The sequence below is a fragment of the Strongylocentrotus purpuratus genome, unplaced genomic scaffold, assembly GCF_000002235.5.
Source record: "Strongylocentrotus purpuratus isolate Spur 01 unplaced genomic scaffold, Spur_5.0 spur5_contig_840, whole genome shotgun sequence".
NCBI lineage: Eukaryota > Metazoa > Echinodermata > Echinoidea > Camarodonta > Strongylocentrotidae > Strongylocentrotus > Strongylocentrotus purpuratus.
In genome coordinates this window covers 1,594,922-1,615,737 of record NW_022145547.1, presented here as the reverse complement: position 1 = coordinate 1,615,737, position 20,816 = coordinate 1,594,922, and the positions used below count along the sequence as shown (strand labels likewise).

At 37.0% G+C, this 20,816-nt stretch overlaps 1 protein-coding gene across 2 annotated transcripts in view; it reads left to right on the top strand.

Annotated features, from left to right (window-relative positions):
• Window positions 1-20,816, top strand: part of LOC115925203 (rapamycin-insensitive companion of mTOR-like) — a 61,288-nt gene that overhangs the window by 6,027 nt on the left and 34,445 nt on the right. For both annotated transcript variants that reach the window (XM_030988765.1, XM_030988762.1), the window contains exons 3-6: window positions 2,095-2,192; window positions 8,736-8,797; window positions 16,302-16,497; window positions 17,071-17,197. In XM_030988765.1, coding sequence (XP_030844625.1) covers window positions 2,095-2,192; window positions 8,736-8,797; window positions 16,302-16,497; window positions 17,071-17,197 — 483 coding nt within the window. The remainder of the gene's footprint in view (window positions 1-2,094; window positions 2,193-8,735; window positions 8,798-16,301; window positions 16,498-17,070; window positions 17,198-20,816) is intronic.

Below are 20,816 nucleotides of genomic sequence, written 5' to 3'. Positions count from 1 at the left end.
ATGATGAGACGAAAAGGCCATTAAAAAAAAAAACATGTTTAGCTTCCTGCCTTTTTGAAAAATAGGAAGGAGGAGGCCCTTTTTTTTCTTCCAAAATGGCCACTCGGTTTATTTTCCCTGACAGTCGTGCTATTTTTCAATATGGCCGCCAGCATTTTTTTATTAAAAAAAAAAAAAAAAATCAGAAATAGACCATTTTAGAAGTTTGTTTTTCATGTTTTTATTCATTAATTTTTTTTTGTTAAAGGAGGCGGGCCCAAAAAGGAAACAGGCGCAAAAAGAAACAGGCAGGGACGCTAAACATGAATTTTTGTTTAAACGGCCTAAATATCACAAATGATTGCATTTTTATGCTTTTCTATTCCAATCTGTTTTTATTTTAAAAGACGTTTATTAGTTAAGTCAGTTTTATCGCACCAAGTGTAGAAGTGATAATGGATGTACAGTGTGCATTTAAGAATGTATGAAATTGCCAGTGCACTTACTGTATCATACACTGTACAATTTTCTTGATGAAGAAGAAGAAGATCTGTTCCGATATCTCACTCATACATACGTAATACAGATCAACAATAATGTGTTTAGAGTCCCTGCATCGTTGTTTATGTTTGGCAGGAGTGAGTAGAAGAAGGAAGAAGCACTCCAAGCTATTATTTCAAGGTGGATTATATATTCTACGTCAGACTTATTTTAGCTCGCAGGGTCAAGTTTGTGTGTGGGTTGCATCAAGTGCATGGCAGAGCCAATGACTTCATAATGACTTCAATGGCTATTTATATTAAGTGTTAAGCTGAAACTTGTCGCAAGTCGTGAGTTGGAATTTGCATTAAAAAACCTACAGTATGTCAACATGTACATACATGTCCATAGCAATTTGTTTAATGAAAATTAAAAGAATGCGTCTTCGAACTTTGTGTTTCGCAAATCATTGTAATTAATTTACACTGGATATTCCGTACATTGTAAATGATAAAAAGACAGAGCTTTAATACATGTATGTATGTGTGTTTATGTGATTGCTTTAGTAATGGAATTTGGGAGAAAGAAAGTGTACATGAAGGAAATAGTTGATATTTTATATATTATGTCTTTAGAGTTCTAACCTCATATTCATATGACATGATGAGAAAATAATGATGATTTTTTTTTTTGGTCTTGTAAGTGTTGCACTTTTCCCCCATTTTGTTTCCTTCCGTTTTTTGTTTGTGTCTAGAAAATGTCAAAATCGGGGGTGCGGCCTTAATGCCAGCAAATATGGTAGTCCTAGTTGTTTCTGTAACTACATACATGTACATGTTACTACAGTGTGCTCATACCTGCCAATTCTCCCGAATAATCCGGAATCCGTTTTTCTGGATTATTAGGACCCCAAAATGCGGGATATCCCGGATTTTCAAAATTTCAATTTTTTTTTTTTTTTTTTTTTAAATTTTTTTTTTTTTTTGTTGTGTGGTTTGTTTGTTGTTTTTGTTGTTGTTGTTGTGTTGCTTAAGCCAAATTAAGTTTGTTTTATCATATGCCGCGATGTGAGAGTTCACGTAGTGCGTGCGTTGAAGGGCTGCATGATTGAGCAGCGAATTATTCGCTTTTTTGCACAGATTTACAGCGTGTTGCAAGTTGCACTGCCGCTGCATGTGCGAATGCCTGTTAAGGGTACAGATTTCTTAATTTCGAAGACATAACGTGCTAAAAATTCTTAATTCTCATTTTCAAATGTTGGCAGGTATGGTGTACTTACTAAAGCCTGTGCGCTATGTATATTCAGTTAACCTGTTGGCTATTGAATTCTCATATTCCAAGAGGCTTCACACTGGGATCACCCAGTTCCTATAGGCAATAGGTTAACAATTGGCTTTTTAGATGACACTGACAGGTTAGATGAATATGGGCCCATACATTTACATTTTTACCTACATATAGTTCGAAAACCTACTCTAATTTGTTATTATTTCATACATTTATTGATACTTTTGTGAATCTGTTTTCTTATTTCAGCTAGCATTTCCCATCTATCATAGCTTTTGCAATGCTCTTGCAATGCTCTTGTGTAACATACTGAAATACTGAATGATTGATGTTATTTTTTCTTACCAGCTCCAAAGGATAATATCCAGGAGATACTTACAAGTCTGACCAGGAGAAGTAGCGTGACAAAAGGAAAGAAACTTGGACATCTCAATAATTTTGTAAAGGTATGTTCAATCATAATGTTTTTAGTCACTAAAATATATCTCCTTCTATATATTTGTCTCTGTATGCCCCCTCTCCATCTTTATTTATTTCCCTTTCAATACCTTTGAAAATCACCCCCCCCCCTCCTTTTCTTACTCTCTCTCTCTCTCTCTCTCTCTCTCTCTCTTTCTCTCTATACTCTCTCTCGTTCTCTCTGTACTCTCTCTCTCTACTCCCTCCATTTTCCCATGTCTGCCTCTCTGTCTCCATCTCTTTCTCCTCTTCTCTTCCCACTCACTCTTCCATATCTCTTTTTCTCTCATCTCTCTTTATCTGTACTCTCTCTCCCTCTTCCCCTCCCTCCATTTTCTCATGTCTGACTGTCTGTCCACCTCTCCCCCCCCCCCTCTTCTCTTCACATTTACTCTTCCCCATCTCTCTCTCGCTCTCTTTCTCTCTCTCACTTCTTCATTTCCTCTCCCATTCATTCTCTTCCATCTGTATGCATGTCTGTCTCTCTCACTGTCTCTATCTCTTTCCCTCTCCTCCTCCCACTCATTTCCCCCTGTCTCTCTCATCCCCTCTCATCCCGGAGCATGCATCCTTGCAAACCAGGCAAATGTCACATCAGCGAAACGAACCTTGAGCAAGCAGAGGAACCAAGTAGGAATTGGGCTAAGCCTTTCTATGAGGATGCCACCCTTGTAGAATTGATTGAAATCCTCCTGTTTCACTCTGCCATTATCAAACGCTGTTGAATGAGCAATTCTCGCTACCCTAAATAGGTACGAAAATCTCGAAATTCGCGAGACGAGGTAATTTTCACTCTCTCGGGTCGTCACTACAACTTCCGGTATAGAGTCCCATCCCGCTGGCGCTAGCGCCTGTGTTCGCTGTGCAGAGTTTTCACGCACGCTAAAATCGATGCCAATCAGTGTAATTTGTACAGATTATAATATGCAATGGAAAGCTTCGGGCAGAATTAGTGACTTTAGCACAAAAGGCCGTTAAACTCTACCATGAAAGAGAGGGTTGTGATCACGAACGCCTGCACAGGAAGCTGTAATGTCGAAAAGCTATCCCATAATGCAATGCGCTTTTCAGGATTTTCCCCGGATCTCGGCAGAATCGCTATTTGGGGTAGCGAGAATTGTCAAGTGGCCTCAATCAAGATGATTTTTAATTTGAAGTGTGATTTCTCAATCTCATGTTTCTTTTCCTTTCACATGAACACAGCTTCATGTTGTGTGGTGTCAATATTTCCTATTTTTCACAATTTTTTAATGTCCTAATTGTATCTTTTTTGTTGATGATTTTTGTCCTTTTCAATTTGTTGCACATGTCTACATTTCATCCATATTGTAGTTACAGAATTTACTGTAGACATTTATATCCCTGCAAGCATCCTACAAATTTTTTCATCACATTTATATAATAAATTTGAAAGTGATACACTCTAACAAAATTAAAAATAAACCAATAAACTTGCAGAACAATTCAAGAACAATTCTCTGTATGTTGTTGCAAGTCACATGATAAGTCACATGACGTGTCACATGATATCAAACCAGGAAATCACTCCACCACATTCTCTGCATTCCAAGGATCTGTTTTCCCCGTTACTGTAGATTTAATGAAAGGAGACATTATGAATAGAGAAGGCTTAACCATGGAGCTAATAACAGAATAGCTTCATGGTTGAACAAAGTTCTTAAAATTCAAGACTTGTCTGTTTGGTCAATGAATTTCTTGCATTGGTATTTTATTCTTTCATCTTGAATTTTCTGCTCTGAACTGGTACATTTACCCACTACCCCATATTTTTCAATGATACAGTGAACATTCATGATCTTTAAAAAAATGTAGAGCACAATTTAGTGTAAAGAAATGTCATAAATTGAAACACATGTGATACATTCAAACCATGTTGCAATACAGTTTACAATTCTCATGCTACAGTATATTAAAGACAGTCGACAAAACAGACCAGTTTACTTCCTTTATTTAAATTGTATGCATACTTTTTAACAACCTTGTTCTTGACAACCTGAATGGTTGCTGACACGCAAGAAGTATTGAATGTATGCAGAGTGAATTCAAAGTATTCTAGTTTACTCATTAATGACAGCGTAATAGAATAACTCGATCTATAAGCTCCCAGGAAAGAATTATCCATAAATTTGAATGCGTTAGTAAAACAGTTTTTGTACATGTAGTTGACCCACAGTATCCTATGAAACTTTGCCTGAAAATTTGTTGGCAAGACTATTTCATTTGTACGTTTGCACATCACCATTAATTTGTAATCATGGAACTACAATTAACATTTTATGAAACATATACTTGTAGTTTCCCTAGTCTAAATGCGGAGTTAATTTGTGTGTGTAGAAGTCTGAGATAATGGGGAGAGGAACAGAGAAATGGGGGCAAAGAGTCAACCAGACATTCTGTTCATAACCAAAGCAAAGTTCTAAATCTAAGTTTGATTGCATGAATTGGGAAACAAGTAAAAAGGGACAATCCTGATAAACATTTTTCAAGTACACCACATAAAAACACCATTTTATAGATAACACCCTGATTCATTTTGTTCATATTGATTTAATTGCAGATTTTTTTTTCCTTCTTCATGGAATGAATAAATTACTGGACTTAATCTACTTATATTGTCTAGTGTTGAACCCTAGACTGAAATGAGTATGTTTATTGAATACTGGCCAGTGAGATGGTGTTTAATTTCTTTCGTACAGGTATAAAAATACCTTTTGTATGGATGTAGCACTGCCTGTTACTCCTCCGCAGTGCATTAAAATTAATTTCTTATTTCCATCCCAATATATAGTACAAAGAAATCCTTCAAATGTCAAATGAGAAAATTAGGATACATGTGTAGACCTGTAGTCTGTGTTTCTCAGACCCAGCAGATTATTCTCTGAATGGTGCACGTGTATTAATATAAAGAAGCATATGGCCGCTTATACTTCGGCCACACCGCCAAACCGATCACTCCAGACCAACTTATTTTTTTGTCGGTCCGTTGTCGGTTTGACTCGGGTATCAAAGGTACTATTTAACTTTAAAAACAATTGTAGAAAAAAATAAAGATGTTATGTGGTTTTCTGTCAGTATGCTTTACATTCAATCAATTGATGGCATGCATTTCAGGCTGATGTTTTCAGACCAAACACAACAAGAATGGTGTCTGTCTTTAATGTGTGTGTGTTGGAGGTTAGAGTGAAGCCCAATTGTTTAGATTCATTTAATTGCACACTCATGTGCATGTGATTACCACAGTCTGTCTGTCTGTCTGTGTTTATAAAGGACGGCATATACAATAATACATGTAAGTTGCTGCAGGCAATTAAAGCCAGTGAACCCATTTCAGATAAAATTGCAGAAAAAAAAAATCAAATCGTTAATGTACATGTACTGTATGCATGATTGTGTGTATGTGGCGAATTAATTGTCTTTTCTATTCTAATATGGTCAATTAGTAGTTATCAATTTTTGATTATTATTGTTTATGGGGATGTTAATGACTTTTAAATGGATAAATTGTGCTATAAAAGATATTTTACTGATATTTTTACGAGGAAATTGAAAAAAATTGGAAAAATGCCTTATCATGATTTAAAGGCAATAATATGCTCAGAGGAAATCAGAGTGGAAGAATTAACATTGTTTTTGCTATTGGAAGCAAGCGTACATGTATACATGTACATATTGGTTTGTGATTTGAAGAATACAATGCATAAACTGCAGTCTAGCTCCTCATTCTAATTGAACCAGATTTAAAAGGAAGTTGCTTTGGTATCTCCCTTCCCTTGTCCCTATTTTTAAACCTCTGCCACCGAAGACGGTGCTAGAGGCATTTTATTTTAGGCCGTCTTTACGTCATACAATCGTAAAGTTATTCACGTATTTCAAGAAGCCTTTGGGACATGAGCTTCATAAAGAATTACTGCATCACCGTAGAAAATAGAAATGAATATACACATGTATTTTGTAATGTCACAGGTCACAGAAATCAGCATAATAACACTGATAGGTTTTGACTCTGCCATCTGATGATTCTTGGCATACTAAAGATCAAATTCATCTTCTAATAGTCTCTTGGGTATGAACATGCCTTTCAAGTGTCTGGCTCTCAAAAGACAAAAAAAAAGACTAAAAGGGCATACACTGTACAGTGCTTTGGTTCAGTGTTATTTCAAAATTCATTTGTAATTGAACAGTTTTTATCGGTATTCATGTGGTTATTAAATAATCTTCATCAACCACATTTGGTAAATTAACGTAGGAAGAGGATTTACATGATGTAGGGATGAAAAGAAAAGTTTGAATGGAGTCCGGACCAGTTGGCATTTTTGACCATTTCATTTGTGGTCATCAGAGTTCATTTTACCCCTATACATCCACGTCATCTGTTGAAGCTATGGGTTCTACTGTACATGTAAGCGAAACAGATTTGATTCTTATCCATCCCATAGGGAAAGCGCTGCACATACATGTAGCCTACAGCATGCTTGTGAAGCTACATAGGTATACTTTGCTTTTCAAAAACATTTGAACTTTCTGTCTACTGTTGTTGTGTAGAGAGAGAGAGAGAGAGAGAGGGACAAACATGTAAGGTCAAATACTTGAAATGGCTGTAGAATGTAAGTTGGATGTTTGTGATTGTAGATGGCTACTATCCAAGAGGCATCGGTGATGACACACACACATGAGAAATAGCCCTGCTTGTCTCCCGTCCATCCACTTCATTCATCATGCTCGACCTGTGTTCCCATTAGTCCAGTCAAAATACGGTACAAGCTGTAACGTAGGCAGAGCCTGACAGTAACGGGTGCACGGGACACATGGGTGCCCAAAATGTTAAGTCAAAATCCCCCAAATTTTGTACATGTAGGGCCCATGCATACAGACTCTAAAGGTCTTAAAGGTAAAGACCAGTATTGGAAATGCCCCAATTTCAAAAAATGAAATGGAAGGATTGGAAGCTCTTTATTACCAATCAGTGAAAGAATATGTTTTGACTAATACATGATGATAAAAATTTTGCCGGGAAACCGCCTACTAATTGATATATTTGGTAAATTAGTTTATGTATTAATTGGACTGAGAGATAAATGCACGTGTCGCGCACGTGTGCATAGTCCCATATACATCTTTCTGTGTACAGTGCTTGTAACTTTACGAAGACTGGGCCAAATTTGTTATCATTATGATGATTCCAGAACCTTGCAGTACACACCAATACTTATATGCTAGATAATCAACCTTTTCTGATCGATTCCACAACGTTGCTTTCATAATGCAATCGCATGACCATAACTGGTCTTTATCTTTAATCTGGACCCCATTCCAAAAAGATCAAAGTTGTAAGGTCGCATATTGAACATCATGTGAAAAATAGCTGGCAATGCATGTGTGAACACTGTATTGAAAGTAACCTGTTTTGATTATCAAAAAAACATTGCCTCATCAAGACAGTCAATATGTGATGCCTAGGGAAGTTTTGTTATTCTTAGTGCTAAAAAGCTTGAAAAAATGTCTGGACATCCATATTAATCTCTGGACCCCTCAACATTTGTTGGCACTCCACTACTTGATCTTTTTGTTCACACTATACTACACATATAGACCATGTTTCTGTATTAAAGGCTAGTGAGAACAGAGCTACATGTATTGGTGTGCAGCTGATTCTGAATAGGCTAGACCTTGACTTTGACAGTTGTTAGGAAATCGTTTTGTTTTGGAGGAAGTGTTGGTTGTAATATAGAACCCTCCCGTTCTTGGCAAGGGACTGTTTTATGAATTGGGTGAGGCGTTTTTTTTTACAAAGTTGATTGTTCTTGGTGGGAATGCTTTCATGATGTTCATCCAGCAGCATCCATGTACTGTAAGTGGAGACAATAGAAAGTGAAATAAAATGATAAAAGGTCATAGAAAATATGAAAGAGAGAAGAGGAGAGATAGAGAGAGAGAGAACTGATAGAACACGAGCACAGATCTTAGCAGATTATTAATGCTTTCCACATTTTCTTTGCTTTGTATTAAACTACATTTAAATCAGTCACCTTATTTTTTCTCTCTCAATTTTAAGCATTTTAGGGGGCCTCACATAGTCACATTAATTTTTGATATTAGGGATACAGAGTGCACCAGAAACCAGTTACTGTTGAGCCTTTAATGCAGGTGTTCATGTATGTACCTACATGTACGTTATGAAGACAAACTTTCCGTTTCTGTTGTCATTGGCTAATTGAGCTACAAACTGAGATGCATAATTTCAACTTGAAACCTTTGCTCTTTTGATCTGTAATCTTCAAACACATCAGCAGCAGTGTCATCAACCAATTTTATATTCTAGATGTAGTGTACATGTACCTGAAAGAATGGAAGTATGCCCAAAAACCAACTTTTCTGATAATGTGATAATTCAAAATGATACTCCTAAGCACCACAGTACATGTATGTATTTGTGATAGAAAATATATACAATCTGCTAGATGAAATCTAATATACAATGTTTTTCTGTTTTTGTTTACCTTTGCTTTTAGCTTATCAATCATGTATCAAGCTTTGACAAGCTGGGCTATTCAGTGGCTGAGATCGTATGCTGGTAAGTACTACTCTATATTGACTGCTTGATTAGTGTTTCTCTTACCTCCAATGCAATCAACTAGAAACCCTATTACTCCTAAATTGTTTACAAATTCTGTGAGTGGTCCAGATTTTGTTTTCTCGCTGCCAAATGATTGAATTACGACATTGAATTCTTGCCATATGTGACAGTTTCTCAGTTTCAGAACAAGCTGATGTTAACTTTGTGTTGTTTTGCACTGAAAGCTTGTTTGAAAACGCTTATTGAAGCCTAGTTCATATTCATTTCAGGCTGTAGACTGCCCCCCCCCCCCCCCCCAAAAAAAAAAACAACAACAACAACAACCTGTTGTGGCAGATATATACTATTTTACAGGTATACATGTATGAATGGCAATTAGGGTGAAAAATAATGTATCTGTCCCTATAAAGTAACCCCTAATAAAGTTTATCTGTATTTATAAGAAACTAAAATGTGAGGTGCATAAATATGTCACTAAATTTTGCCATGGTATTTTAAGGTGGTTTCATAATACATCATGCATGAACAAGGCCATTGATTAGGGACCAACAATATTCATTCATATCCAAAGAACAGTAGACCTGTTCACACATAACAATGAGTGTGTTTGGATCGCGATGCAAAGATCGATATATTTTGGCGACCATTAACACACGGAGAATTCTCGCTTGACAGCAAGAACGTCCGAGCTATGCATGCGTGAATATCGATGATGTATGCGCCCTTGGAATCCTGGAATTAAATAAATTGATTTTTAATTCTCAACACCATTCACACACACAGCACCCGGCAAACTATCACGATTATTCAGAAAATCGCAAGACTTACTGCGAATTGGAAGATTAGTGAAAAATATTCTGTCCAAAAGTGTTACAGGATTAAAGATTAGTAATGCTGAAAGAATTTGTGATGTGGGGGCCCTTTGGAGGCAGTGTAAACAAGTTTGATGGTCAGTGAATTCATACATGTGAGAAGCATGAAGCGTGATGGACCAGCGGTACCCACATGTCACTCTAAATATAGATATGAGGCAGACTCGTTAAATATAGGTCATTCATACACCTTTCAACCCTCCAATGTGACCTACATTCAAACAAAATCAATGGAAAGAAAAACATGAGACTTTTGCTACTTTTTCCAATCGACAGTGATAAAACATGGACATTTTTCTAATGTGTATCTCGATACCATTATACTAATTATTGCAACATGAACAGAATTTTAATTCAGCCGCTCAAAAGATGTTCCTCATCTCAAAGCAATTCAAAGTCTTACATGTGCGGACTGTACAATATGTACATTGTTCATGCACTGTATTGAGAATGATGCATACTGTATGATGTGAGTAGAGACAGGATGAAGACACAGATTTGAGTTGAAGACTAGCTGTGATCCTGTAAATATCTTGTTCTGATATGGAAACAGTATGTTGATTCTCCATGCATGACTGGCATGGTAAATGGATTAGAGGGATACATACATGTATACATTCATGCTTGTGCACAGCTCCAGGGATCAATGTGAATACATGAACATTACGTGCATGCTATGCTGTGGTACATACATGTACATGTAGAAGTATAGGATGAATCTGTATTCTAGAGTTCTCCTACAGTGTAGACACTAATAGTGTATTCAGGTGGAAGACTGTTCCTGGAAATACTCTTTGGAGGGTTGAAAAAATAGTGCTTTTTCTTCCAAAGAGTACTTTTTTTGAGGTAAGAATTGGCATCTGTGCACAAGCATATGCATGGTCTCTTATCCAACAAAAATCACAGAACTAGTTCACATATCTGTACATATTTGTACTTGTATGTGATGATATGTAGATGTATTGTCGTACGTGAAGACAATAGTAAACGCATACAGGAGAGTGGAGAGCCATTCTGATAATTTAATTTATTGTACACCAATCAAAATTAATGTGAACATTTTCCTAACCGAAATGGTATGAATTGCTGTCAAAGAACCTAACCATATTAAAGTGAGTATTTTTAAAGCATGATGAAATAGCCTTTGTTATTGACAAAGCTTCTCTTATCTCTGTACTGCTGTCACCCTGGTCCTAAGGCTCTACAGTGCTAACAGAGGCAGCCATAAAGTGCGAGCCTAGCTGAAACTGGTTCACCCCAGCACGTGTACATACATGTATATGAAGTTTAAATTTAAAGCTGTGGGATAAAAATAGAAGATTTTAGAGATTGGGCTTGCTCGTCTGTCATTGAAAAGCTCAAGTTCATGAATTGAAGACATGAGGTCGTCGTAAGCCTTTGATACTCCTACAGTGCACGTGTATGTGTATGTGGGCCAATTATGTGCTCTACCAGTCGCGTGTAGATAACAAATATTGCATGTGATTAGTTCGGTTGTAGGACACATTCTCTTGCTACAATTGCGTCACGGTCAATTAGCTACACTGACATGTACCAAATTCCTTCAACCTTGCACTAAAAACTACCTACCGGTACTGTACATGTGCATGTCAATATTCTATATAATCACATGAACATGTAGGCTGCATCTCACGAAACCGTCATAAGTACAAGTTGAGCGACATCCCATTGAAATGCGTGTTAAACTTAATACACGCATTTCAATGGGATGTCCTTCAACTTGTACTTACATGTATGACGGTTTCGTGAGATGCAGCCTAAAACCCTAATTCTTACCTAGTTTTCAACCCCATTGCAACTCTAACTTTTACCCTACGGTATATTTTTGACGATCTTTGACGAAAGAAAATGTGTAGAAATAGTTCGATTTGAGATCACTGTGATTTAATAATAATAATGATAATAGCTAGTTCTTATATAGCGCTTTTGCTGTGGTGACATTTTCTACCATGAAATTCTTAGGTAGCCTCCACTATGATAGCAGATACATACTGTACATGTATAATGTATGGATTGCTATAAAGTAAAGATTTGTATTACAAGTACATTTTGAGCATAATGTAATTCAATCCAATCTGATGTTATTTGGTAAAGCACCATTCCCTTGAGCTGTTTCAAAATACTTCACAAACGAAATGGTAGGCTTAATCAGTAACACTTAAAAACATCAATTTGAGCCGATGAAGATGCATGTATAGGCAGATGATTGCAAAATAATTTTATTGTTGAGTAGACTGAGATAAAAACATGCAGGAAGGATGTCACATCACTTGAGACAAAATCAGGCTACACACGTTGTATGTGCATGTACTGTTCATGGTATTATACACTAAGTTACTATCTAGAGTAGATAACCGGCGCTAGTTGACCTGGAAGCCAGTGACTCATAGAAGAGATAGTGAAGACATTAATCATCATCTCATCATTCATGTACATGTATGTGAAACCAAGGTTCCAGTCTTCTCACATTCAGAGATCCAGAGAGTGGACATCATGTTATTACATGTAAGCCTTATTTCTTTACATTATTGATCCCCTACATTTTGAAAATAATAATTTAAATAAGACTAAAATTTCTCAACTTTCATAGTTGGCCTACATGTAATACCATTTACATGTATTTTGCCTTGACCATGCCCTACACATATTCTTGTTGTTGTTGTTGTTTGGTATTATCGCCGTTTCATTCTTTTTTAGAATATTTATGCCTTTCACTTTATTTTTTTTCTTCTATTTTTTGGTACTATTTGTAAATTCATACTCTTCTCTTTTTTTTGGATAATATAATATGAGATCTACTGGTCCATGATCCAGATCTACTTGTCCTGTATACTGCTTTTAAATTATTTTTTTTTTGGGGGGGGGTGGGGGGGGGGGTTATACTGCATGTAAATGATGCAGTTCTGAAAGGTGAAACAGTTGCGCAATCACATACATATTATCAGTTGTTTCTACATAGTACTGTACAATATCACTTATTAAAGAAGTCTCAGCCTGTTATGACAGGAGTTGGTTAATACATTTATGTGTGTCATAACATCGATCGTTTCCTAACCTTGGCCTAAATTGAGCCCACTCCTAGAGCCTGTAAAATGTTTAATCCAGACTATTAGCTTCTTACCCATGTGTATCATCCTATCCACACTCTCTCTCGATTTAGAATTCCTTTAGCCTGGGTTTATACTGTTTACTGTATGAAACAATATGTTGACCCTGACCTTGGCATTCGACGAGCCACACCATGTGAACACTCTTTAAAATAAATAAAAATAGATTCTACCTTACCATGAAAATTGGAAATATAAATACTGTGCACTGGTCATGTCCAATTTACTATACCAAGTAAACAGAAATAATGAAGTATTTTTTGTGTAGGAACTACCGTACATCCAAAATGTCAAACCACATAAACAGAAAGTATGAAATAGTTGTATGAATTATATCCAAATACCATACCACGTAAATGAACACCTCAAAAAAGTTCTGCAATTCACGTTTGAGCGTTTATATCTCTCCTGTTTAACTGTATTATCATACAAGTCAAAAGTGAAATGTTGCAAAATGCATTGTTATGTTGTCGAAAGGGAAATCTTATTTGTTTGGAGGATGTATTGTGTTTTGAAGGCCTCATATTCAGGATATTCCATGATTAAATAATCATTAAAAATGGGCCATCATTGTAAAGGGGAATAAACAGGCTTTACATTGATACCAACATAAAAAACGATAGTAACGAGATATCAACACTACATGTATAACTTGAATTGCTGAACTTTCTTTGAGTACCGGTAGTTCATAAATATGAATACATTGTACATGTCGTTTGTATGAGTTGCATCTGAAATAAAGATGAATACTGTGTAGGAATTAATTTCAAAAGACTATCATGCATGTACAACAATGTACCTCACATGAACACCAAAGTGTAAAACCTGTGTCGTCTACAGTTTGGATAGCTAGCTCAGACCCTGTACTACTACATTATCTCTAAGTTGGACTTAACAATTATGGAAAGCTGTTAGTAACTTTGAAAATATTTTTGAAAGTTATTTTAAAAGGCATAACATGTAGATTCATATAATTCCTATTTTCAAGGAGATTTTATGTTCTTGATGTGGAATTTATAAAAAAAATCTAAATTACTTGAATTTTTTGCTTTTGAATATTTGATTTTAAGGCTACAAATGACTCTCCATAATGTTTAAGTCCAACTTGGAGTTAAATTCGACTTAGGATCTTTGTGAAACATCCCCCTGATGTGATTGATTGACAGGTGTTCATGTGCCTCTAGAATCCTTGCTCGTCATGCCCCATGTATCGGTTCAGGGAAGAATTAATTGCACTTTTGTTCAAGGGAATTGTTTCCCAGAGGAAGTGGAAGTCAACAATAGAATGGATCGACACAAAATAATCTTGACCGATAATTACTTTCAGACCCCATTCTCTGTATGGGTTGCTAGACAGTTTAGTCTACATTGCAGAGTCTGCAGACCTTCTCAATTGTAAACTGCTTTTGTAACCCAACAATCAGAATAGATTTACTGTTCAGAGCCATTAGAGCATTACTCTACCTATTTATTTCTTACAGAGTTACAGTAGTTACATGGACCTGTACCTCCTTACTCTCAAAAGAGGATCATTTTAAAACAGTTAAATTGTTTACTTGGCTAAAAACCTCTTTTTATTTTCAGATCCCTAAAGTTTGATTAATATTTACAGATATTGGATTAAGAGGAGTAATAGTGTCTTATTCTATACCATTTATAGGAAAGAAAGAGAGAGAGAGAGAGAGAGAGAGAGAGAGAGAGACAGAAAGAGAGACAGACAGACAGAGAGGGGAGAAAGAGAGAGAAAGAAAGAAAGAAACACTTGCCTTTTCTGTAGGATGCCAATTTATTGTATCCTATGTACTGTACATGTCGGCCTTCATATATTTCCCACTAGACCCAACTACTACATGCTGTACGATAGTGTAGTTATTTGACAATTAGCTTAGTAATTAGTATTAATGAATATTGGGACAGGACTTCATATCCTTGCAAATCTTCTTTCCTCGAAGATGAACAGATTTACAGATAAAGCAGTATTGACAGGAAAATTAGAAATCTTTCATCTTGTCTACTATTCATAAATGAATATGTGTACATGTATGATAGTGGGACAGACATGTCTATTAATACGATACGGTGAGTGGGATGAATCGCTTGCCTTAAAATCATGAATATTCCATGATGAATTGAATGTTTAATGAAGATGAACGAGTAGCCCCTTGAATGCATGTTTGCTCACAAATACACTTCATTTACGGATCTGCGTATGGCTAGATGCCCCATTTGCACAAACACATACATGTAGGTACTATTTTCCATTGCAAGTAAAACAAGACTTTTAAATAGTTTGATTATTTATACAATACAAATCAAATTAACATGTTTTATTTTCAAAGTCTTGAATTTAGCACTTTAGCCTCAAAATGTCATCTTTCATGTCAAAAACACATGAACTGCCTGAACATAAATCTTAGTTGTTGCATTTTTTTCTTCATCACAGCGAATTAAAATACATGTATTAGCTGCCCTATAAATTGATATAACTATTATTGTCATTCTTGTTTATTTTGCAATGTCAAAATGACATCACTAAGTAAAAAATATTGTAGGTCTAATATATTTAATGAGATTATGCCACACATTTTCACTACACTGTAAGACATGTTTGATCATGAAAAGGAAAGAAAAAAAATGTTGTTGTATAATTCAAATCTTGAACTTTATGGTTGCTAAGTAGCATAGGGCACCCCCTCTTATAATTTGATTCTGTTGCAGTTTGTTCTTCATCTCGTGCAGCATTTATTTGCAAACCTTCTGCTGTTGTTAATCATTGAGTTCATTTACAAGGCACGAAGCATTAAAATTAATTCAAAGTGCGACACAAATTGCATGTACCGGTACATAAAAACCTGCTGTTCAAATATAATCACATTAAATACAAACAACCAGCAATGTCACAGGAATCGGTAAAGAAAAGTCTTGGCCTTGTATAATTGTTGCCAATTTTATGAAGGAAGGCTTATCAATTTTCCGGCAACGGTTCGCATCTTTGATGAATTTAGATATAAACAGTCTTTAATAGATGTTCACTCGCTAGATCAGTAACCAAAACTAGAAAGTAAAGTTGAAGATAAAGTTGAGAACTGATCATGCAATTTCATCGTGAAAGACACTGTCTGGAGCCAATTGGAAAGACTGGTGATGTAGTGCATAAAATAGATGTACCTATGCTGTGAGGTTTTAGGAATTATCAACAACAACAAAATATTGCTGAAAATCACATGCACTGCTGAAAAGGATATACATGTATTGTGCTATAAATATTTGACACAATGACAAACATTGGACAAATATTTAATCCAAAACTTTCAGCTATTTCTTGTTATTTTGTTTAATGTGAAGGTACAGTATATGAAAGACAATCCTTTTAATACAGGGGAGATTTTTTTTAATAATATTTTTCCAAACTGATTTACAAAGTATGAGAAAGCTCACAAATTATTTCCCATCTTCACCGGAACTCAACCTTCTCTTTCAACGTTTTGATTCTCGTTTCAGTTTACGCCTGGCGGTGGTTCATCCAGCCAAGGAGATACGTGGAGCTGGAGTGAGGGCGCTTCGTCACCTTGTACAGGATGAGACGACTGTACAGGCCATGCTGGCCCTGCATGTCGATCGTCTTCTCATGAGATCCCTGGACATTTATCAGCGCAATGATGTGGAGAGGGTTCAAGCTCTCAGGTTTATCAGGAGGGTAGGTCATTGACTTTTAGAAGTAAAATGAATTCTTTATTTGTCTACTTAGTGCTGAGAGCCAGAAGGGTGTTGAGTAATGTTGCACAAAAAGATGATCCAAGCACAAAATGCATATTTGTTGAAAATCATGATTTACTGAGGTAGAACCATATTTCTAGGACCTGTAGCCATAAAAGAAAAATAGACTTTCAAAAATGTTAAGAAGTAAGGGAAATTAATCTTAACTTATACATGGTTATTACACCTACATGTACAGGTGTAGGTTGAGACATGTATTATGTATGGACATTTAATCTTGGTAAAAAACAACACAGGTCTTCGTTTATAGAAGGACATGGAAACCAGGCAGAGATTTGAACCCTCATGTTCATGATTGAAAGTCAAATGGACCACTATGCTAACATCTTATATACATGAGCAATAAGTAAAGTAGTATACAATCTCCTTGGTTCTATAAGGGGCCAAAAAATAGTTGTCAAAATTGCTGCAGATTAAGCATGCTCCAGTTCTCAAAGGAATGCCTCAATATTTCCATTTAATTTACAATGTCATGTTCATCCACCCATCTCAGATTCTCGCCGTCGCCCCGGCCTTCTGCCCCATTTCGCTGGTTCATGTCTTGGTTGCTATTAGCAACAGCGACGACAAGGAACGGGATCGGATGAGGAATGCATGCGTGGCGACGCTTTGTGAACTTGGTGAGTACTGTAGGAACCAACTCTTTACTAGCCATGGTCAACTATTTAAAAGGAATATAAACTGGACTAGCAGGACCCGCGGAAATCCGCGGGATTCTAGAGGGGGGCGGGGGGTGTAAATAGATATATAGAGACTGTCTAAATTAAAACCACCAAGAACTTTATTTGCCATTCAGGCCATTAAAAAAATATACATGTTTAGCGTCCCCGCCCGCTTTTTTTTAAAGTATTTTATTTTTTTATTTTTTTTATTTTTGAAAGAAAAAAAACAGCGTTCCCGCCTGCTTCCTTTTTGGGGGCCGCCTCCTATTTTTTTAAAATTTATTTATTTATTTTTTTTTTTTGAAAGAAAAAAAACATGAAAAGCACTGCTAAAATGTATTTCTGATTTTAAAAAAGAAAAAAAAAAATTGTCGGCCGCCATCTTGAAAAAGAGCCTGAATGTCAGGAAAAATGTACGGAGCGGCCATTTTGAAAGAAAATAAAAATAAAAAAAAAGGGCCTCCTCCTTCCCATTTTTCGAAAAAACAGGACGCTAAACATGTTTTTTTTTTAATTTGGCCTTATATAAAAATTAAAAAAACGATCCAACTGTACCGGTAGTTATTCTTTAAGCCACTGGAACTGCGTAGAGTTCCGTAGTGTGGCGTACCGACTACGCAGAAATTAGGCTGCGTATTAATGGGGAAATAGTCCCTGCGTAGGTTATGCGTAGGCTGGCGAAAAAAATTAAACAGGTTGAATTGTTTTCGTTCATCTTGCGTACCCCTTTCCGTCCCTCAGCATATAGTAACGTAGGCCAGCGTAGTTGTTACGCAACACTACGCAACTCTACGTATTGACCCCACGCCAAGTAGTGACCCGCAAGTGTCACAAATAAAGTATTAAAAATATGCTCATCTGACCCTATACGCCTAAAACCCCCGAGCTTTCGGGGGTTTATGGCTAAAACCCCCGAGCTTTCGGGGGTTTATGGCCCCTTGAAACCCGTGGACCCCACGCCTATATTATATATACACTCAACTCAGGACCCGCGGAAATCCGCGGGATTCTAGAGGGGGTGCGCAGGCAAAAAATTAAGTTTTTCATTTTGGGGGCTCCATTTCAAATTTTAGGGAAATTTTCGGGGGCTCTTTTTTCTGGGGCTACTTTTTCATTAATTCATATAAGGATAGGCCTACACTTTGTTGAGATTTGTTTAGTAGGCTATTAGGTTTCAGGCTTCCTACTTCATAATTGCCTATTTAAAAAAAAAAAAACATTTTCTAGTTCAATAACTAAGTTTTCATGCATTGATTTGATGCAAGAACTGTAACATAATAGACCCTAGATTGTGATTATTTCTGACCATGAATTTCGATAATCATTTTTCAAAGTAAAATTTTCACAGGAAAATCAAACAGTCTTTTAAAAACGTAGACATTAGAGTCTAGTAATACTTTTACTAATTCTAAGCTCAGGTTTCGTAAATCTATTCACGAAACTATATTGAAATCGCGGCAATAATGATGCAAACCAACAGATAACAATTTCAAAGTGTCAAATCTCTTCGACTCGAATTCAACTCACACACTTTTAACTGCAACTCAGCTCATCTCACACACACTACACAGTGGCAATGCACTGTATTGTATGCGTGTCAGTTACGGTGATTTTGTCTGATTTTCTTTACTTTGAAGAAATGATTATCAAAATTACGTAAACATGGCGAGAACATCACAAAATAGGCTTTAATTTCATACCTCTATTTATGGAAACTTTATAATATTGCAGCAATCGTGAATTCGTGATGGAAATTGATTGCAGTTTCGCGATGTTTAGTGGTTCATGGTCTAGATTCAGCTTCTACCAAATCAAAATCGACCGCCAAAAACTCGAGCCCTACGCTCCGTCTCGATCTCGCAACTGCGAAAATGTACGTGTTTTGGCGTACTTGCGTGCGACATGGTAAGCCAGGTAAGGTATGGAATATGGTTCGAGTTCTTTTACGACCGATTTTTGTGTATACAATTTTATACGGATAGTCATCGGTCGTGTGTCTACGGATGTAATGTTGAATATCCATGAGGTATCTCTGTCGTCACGCATATCCTGCATTATGCATATCGCGTCTGTTTTCGCCCTGGACGTCGACACGGAGGAGGACCTCGGGCGGAGTATAGCCAATTCCACAGAGTAGACTCTCCCGCGGACGATGGCACAGGGCACGGGTACCCCGAGGGGAGGGTTCAGGAGGAGATAGCTGCACCAACTTCGGTCGGCGATCTCATTAAAAAACAATAGAATACAAAGGCTCGCCGAGACGCCGCGCCCCCCGCGGAGCCTTAGCGTATTATTATTATAGACTAGCAGGACCCGCGGAAATCCGCGGGATTCTAGAGGGGGCGGGGGGGTGTAAATACATATATAGAGACTGCATAGAGACTGTCTAAATTAAAACCACCAAGAACTTTATTTGCCATTCAGGCCATTACAAAAATATACATGTTTAGCGTCCCCGCCCGCTTCCTTTTTGGGGGCCGCCTCCTATTTTTCTTTTTTTGAATTTTTTTTATTTTTGAATTTTTTTTTTAAAGAAAAAAAAACAGCGTCCCCGCCTGCTTCCTTTTTGGGGCCGCCTCCCATTTTTTTTTTTGAAAGAAAAAAAACATGAAAAGCACCGCTAAAATGTATTCCTGATTTAAAAAAAAAATAAAAAAATAGTCGGCCGCCATCTTGAAAAATAGCTCGAATGTCAGGAAAAATGTACGGAGCGGCCATTTTGAAAGAAAAAAAAAAAGGGCCTCCTCCTTCCCATTTTTCGAAAAAACAGGACGCTAAACATGTTTTTTTTTTAATTTGGCCTTATATAAAAAAATAAAAAAACGATCCAATTGTACCGGTAGTTATTCTTTAAGCCACTGGAACTGCGTAGAGTTCCGTATTTTGGGTACCCACTACGCAGAAATTCGGCTGCGTAGTAATGGGAAAAAAAGTCCCTGCGTAGGTTATGCGTAGGCTGGCGTACAGGTTTGCTTATGGTTGCTTACTGTGTGGAAAGCTTTTACTGCTTAGTCGATCTGGCGTAGGGTAGCGTACTGTTGCGTAAAAAGGCGTTCTTTCTGCGTCAAGTTTCTACGCCGAAAGTACGCGAAAAAAATTAAACATGTTGAATTGTTTTCGTTCACCTTGCGTACCCCTTTCCGTCCCTCAGCATTTAGTAACGTAGGCCAGCGTAGTTGGTACGCAACACTACGTATTGCCAATTAGTGACCCCGAGTGTCACAAATAAAGTATTAAAAATATGCTCATCTGACCTTAATTAAACGCCTAAAACCCCCGAGCTTTCGGGGGTTTATGGCCCCTTGAAACCCGTGGACCCCACGCCTATATTATATATACACTCAACTCGCTGCGATCTGATCTCTCCCCCCCCCCCAACTTTGAAGAACGTAACCCCCGAGCTTTTGGGGGTTTATGGCCCTTTAAACCCGTGGACCCCACGCCTATATTATATATACACTCAACTCAGTACCCGCGGAAATCCGCGGGATTCTAGAGGGGAGCGCAGGCAAAAAATTAAGTTTTTCATTTCGGGGGCTCCATTTCAAATTTTTGGGAAATTTTCGGGGACTACTTT